At 36.4% G+C, this 4,437-nt stretch overlaps 1 protein-coding gene across 1 annotated transcript; it reads left to right on the top strand.

The window, feature by feature from the left end:
• The first annotated feature begins 942 nt into the window (after positions 1-942).
• On the top strand, positions 943-4,072 carry LOC109809692 (pectinesterase/pectinesterase inhibitor). The gene is made up of 2 exons (XM_020373067.3): positions 943-2,146; positions 3,050-4,072. Exons 1-2 carry the CDS (start codon positions 1,126-1,128, stop codon positions 3,760-3,762), a joined length of 1,734 nt encoding a protein of 577 aa, XP_020228656.1. The 5' UTR covers positions 943-1,125; the 3' UTR covers positions 3,763-4,072.
• The last annotated feature ends 365 nt before the right edge of the window (positions 4,073-4,437 follow it).

Below are 4,437 nucleotides of genomic sequence, written 5' to 3'. Positions count from 1 at the left end.
TTATGTGTGACCTATTTATAGCATCTGACATGGGCCTGAGCGTGATGGGCCCTCTCAGATATTTACCAAATTAGGTAATACGGTACTAATTGGTTGTTAGGCTTTAATCATGTACTTACATTTCTTAATTGTGATTACCGTTATGACTTGTTTAACCCTTCGGCAAGAGGCCGAGCCGACTATTCAATACTAGTCGGAACGGCAAATGACCGAACCGTCTAGTCCGTATACGGCAGCTTGTATACTTCCGGTATGATCTATGTCAAAACGGTACTTGACCGAACCGACTCGATGAGTGACGATGGTCCATATTGGCATTAACCAGACTGATGTCGGTTCTCGGCCTCATGCCGAGCCGACGTTGATGGTGATGCTTGTACGTGGCTTACTATGCATGAGTGTCTGACGAAATGGCACGTGTTGACCCACGTGACCGATACGGTCTCTCCAGTACAATAACTATAAAAGTTTTTATAATACTTCCATGGGAAATATATTATCCACTCCTGGGGAGGAAAATAATAGATACGATGATAATAAAAGAAATATTAGGTGTAAAATTAGAATTTTTTTAAAAAAATCAGGGTTGATATTACTATGGCAAAATAACAACAAACTTCAAACCATGCAAGCATATATACACGTCAAAATCTGATATTGGCACTAAAGTTCTTGATTCAAGGAGATCCTCTGAAGTCTAAACTATATACCTTTTTTAACAAGCATTTTCTCAGCAACTACAACCCAAAATTAGACAATAATCGGTAGTATATTTTAATTGATGTTCTGCATCAAGTTTAGGAATTACGTGACATGCCTTATGTATTGAACACACATTACAAGTAACCTCCGTTTCACAAGGGATTCCCACCTTCCATTTTAACAAATGAAGGGATTTCACCGAGAATTTAGAGCATGCATGTATAAATAAAATCTCGGTCTCAAATTAAATGGAAAGAATAAGTGCCTTACAACTTTCAAAAGCACTCCTCGGAATTAGAGGGGAAAAAAGTAATAAAAAAAAACAAAAAAAACCAAAAAAAATTTAGCATTTCTGATTCTTTTTCATCTTGTTAGGGGAATAAAGGAAACCCTAAGTGTAGAATCACATGCGAGTATAGGGACATGGGTGATGAACGTAACAATGGCCAAGATGGACAACAAAGAAGGTTTGCCCTTCTTGGCATCTCTTCAATCCTCCTTGTGGCAATGGTGGCTGCGGTTGGTGTTACCTTAAACCGCGACGGAGAAAGTGATGACGGAGGTCGCATCACGAGTGCTCAAAGGACCAACGTAGACGTACTTTGCCGCTCAACAGAATACCGAGAAACCTGCAAAAAAAGCCTCTCAGGGGAAACCTCAAACGGAACCACAGACACAATGGAACTCATAAAAGCTGCGTTCAACGCCACAGCGGTGGAACTCATAAACCACATTAACAACTCCACCCTTTATCATGAGTTGGCAAAAGACAACATGACAAGACAAGCCATGGATATTTGCAAGGAAGTGTTTGACTATGCTGTTGATGGTATCCACAAATCTGCTGACACAATGGACAGGTTTGATATGAAGAAGTTGGGTGAATATGTTTATGACCTAAAGGTGTGGTTCGCGGGGAGTCTCTCTCACCAACATACATGCTTGGATGGTTTCGCGAACTCGAACACAAAAGCTGGTGATACAATGCTCAAGGTTATGAACACCTCGTTGGAGCTTAGTAGCAATGCTTTGGACATGATCAATGTGATATCCAACATACTCAAGGATCTTAACATGAGCACTATTGGCAATAGGAGGCTTCTCTCTGATGATGCAGCAGTTAAGGATGGTTTACCTTCGTGGATGTGTGAAGGGCAAAGACGTCTTCTCCAGGCTGGGTCTGGAGGTAACAAGATTGATGCAATTGTGTCACAAGATGGGTCTGGCCAGTTTAATTCTCTCCAAGAGGCTCTTAAGACTGTTCCCCCTAACAATGCTGAAACTTTTGTGATTCATGTCAAAGCTGGTGTGTACAAGGAATATGTGGATGTGACCAAGCAGATGACCCATGTCACAGTTGTTGGAGATGGTCCTACAAAGACCAAGTTCACTGGCAATTTGAACTTTGTCGATGGCGTGCAAACTTACAAAACTGCTACCTTTGGTAAGTGTTGCAGAAACCCTTTTGTGTATTTAGTAAGGTGTGTTCTTAATAAGAGGAATACAATCAAACATTATAAATTACATGCATCCTTCCTTGCTCGTAATTTTTTGATGAATTTTGATTAAAAGATGAATTTTGATTAAAAGACCTCTACTCTGTGCCAACAATTAGAGTATAACCTTGAAAGTTTTAAATTTAAGTTAACATGCATCAACCCTAAACCATGAAAAATAAAGACACCATTACTTAAGGGATATGTTTGTTTGTAAAGAAAGTGGGAAAGAGAATTTAAGACTTTTTTTATCCTGACGAAGTATTTGTAGTTGAAAATTATTCAACTAAAAGAATTGAATTCAAAGTTCACCTATTATTATTCTGCTAGTCCTTTTGTCACTTTACACAAGAAATTTAATTTGCATGTTTGGATTATAATTTATATTATCTTTATTTTAGGGTTTATAAGCTATTTTATGTAATTGATGTTTCGCAAAATTATCATTGTTTTTACATATTAACCCATGGTATTAGTAAAAGTTAAAAAAATTAATTTTTCATTGAATTAAACCATATAATATTATAATCCAAAAGACATCCTAAATATCTGTTATTACAACAATATGTTCAAATAAAGTTATGTTTTTTTACACTCACATTTCAATATTCCTTTCATGTTTCTCTTCATCTATTGTTTTCATTTTCAATTTATGCCTCGTCTTGAGTTTTTTAATCCAAGTAACACACGTAGATAAAATGTAACCTAAAAAGAATGCCATGGCTCTTCATCCATAATTATACTGATATTAATATACTATGTACGATTTACTTGATCACCCCTCTCTACACATCTGAGGGTGTGAGACTAATATTTGATTAACTTATTGTAAGTTAATAATTAATTGACAGCTGTGAATGGTGCCAACTTCATGGCCAAGGATATTGGATTTGAGAACACAGCAGGGTCCGAGAAACATCAAGCAGTGGCACTTCGAGTAACAGCAGATCAAGCAGTGTTCTACAATTGCCAAATGGACGGTTACCAAGACACCCTTTATGTCCAATCCCAACGCCAATTCTATCGTGATTGCACCGTTAGTGGCACCATCGACTTTGTCTTCGGAGATGCATTTGGAATGTTCCAAAACTGCAAACTAGTGGTGAGAAAGCCCTTAACCAACCAAAAGTGCATGGTGACAGCTGGTGGCAGAACCAAATCTGATAGCCCTAGTGCCCTAGTGTTCCAGAAATGCCACTTCACAGGGGAACCCGAATTGGTTAACATGCAACCCAGGATATCATATCTTGGAAGGCCATGGAAATCATATTCAAAGGTGGTGATCATGGAATCTCAAATTGACAACATCTTTCTGCCAGAAGGGTACATGGCTTGGATGGGAACTCAATTCAAGGAGACATGTGTATATTACGAGTATAACAATAAGGGTCCTTGTGCTGACACATCTATGAGAGTTAAATGGCCAGGTGTTCAGAGCATAACCTCTGGTGAAGCAAATAAATATTACCCTGGAAAGTTCTTCGAACTTGCTAATTCAACTGACCGTGATACTTGGATTATTGATGCTAAGATACCCTACTCTCTTGGTTCTATGGGATCCTAAAATTCTACACCCATAGGAAAATGTTAAAGGGTAAGAATTTGATAAATGAGAAAGAGAAAAAAAAAAAAAAAAAAAAAGTGAGGAGCCATGCTACTTAGCTACACAAAAATTATGATCATACATTATTACTTTGTGCATCTCCATCTTACATAATGTTTGATTGGAGAGAATAAAAAGTAGGGAGGTGGAGTTTTTTGTAATTTTTTTTGTTTGGTTCACTTATTAGGAGGGAAGAGAAGAGTAGCAAAATTCCTTCTAACCCAATTTTACATATTCATGAGATATATTTCCTCATTTAATATTTTATATATCTTAATTTTCTTTTGTTAGAAATTTGACAAGTGTATCAAATATGCAAGAAGTAAAACGAACTAAATTCAAGTATTGAATTCATAAGAACTTACACAATAACTAATTAATTAGGGTTCAATACTAATTAAGAAATATGAAAATTGAAGGTTATGTATTTTGCATAAAAGTAAAAATATCTTTTTATGATTTCAATTTCATAAAGAAAACAGAGTAATTTGTTTGTGAATTAAGATTAAAGGAGATTAGGGATTGATTTTACTAATCTTCTTTACATGCATCACTCAATTATTCAATTCATTACTCAAATTTTGTTAATCCAACAACTCATAATTGTATTTCAACTTTAATCTCTGATGTGAGAAA

The sequence above is a fragment of the Cajanus cajan genome, chromosome 1 (assembly GCF_000230855.2).
Source record: "Cajanus cajan strain Asha chromosome 1, NIPB_CcT2T_4, whole genome shotgun sequence".
Lineage (NCBI taxonomy): Eukaryota > Viridiplantae > Streptophyta > Magnoliopsida > Fabales > Fabaceae > Cajanus > Cajanus cajan.
Note: the sequence above shows the minus strand (reverse complement) of the source record. Positions and strands in the feature narration are given on the sequence as shown.

What these genes read in the sequence shown, in the direction of transcription:
- LOC109809692 (XM_020373067.3), top strand. Translation starts at nt 1,126, where the DNA reads ATGGGTGATGAACGTAACAATGGCCAAGATGGACAACAAAGAAGGTTT. An exon ending in TTACAAAACTGCTACCTTTG is followed by an intron (nt 2,147 to 3,049) that starts GTAAGTGTTGCA and finishes ATTAATTGACAG; the next exon opens with CTGTGAATGGTGCCAACTTC.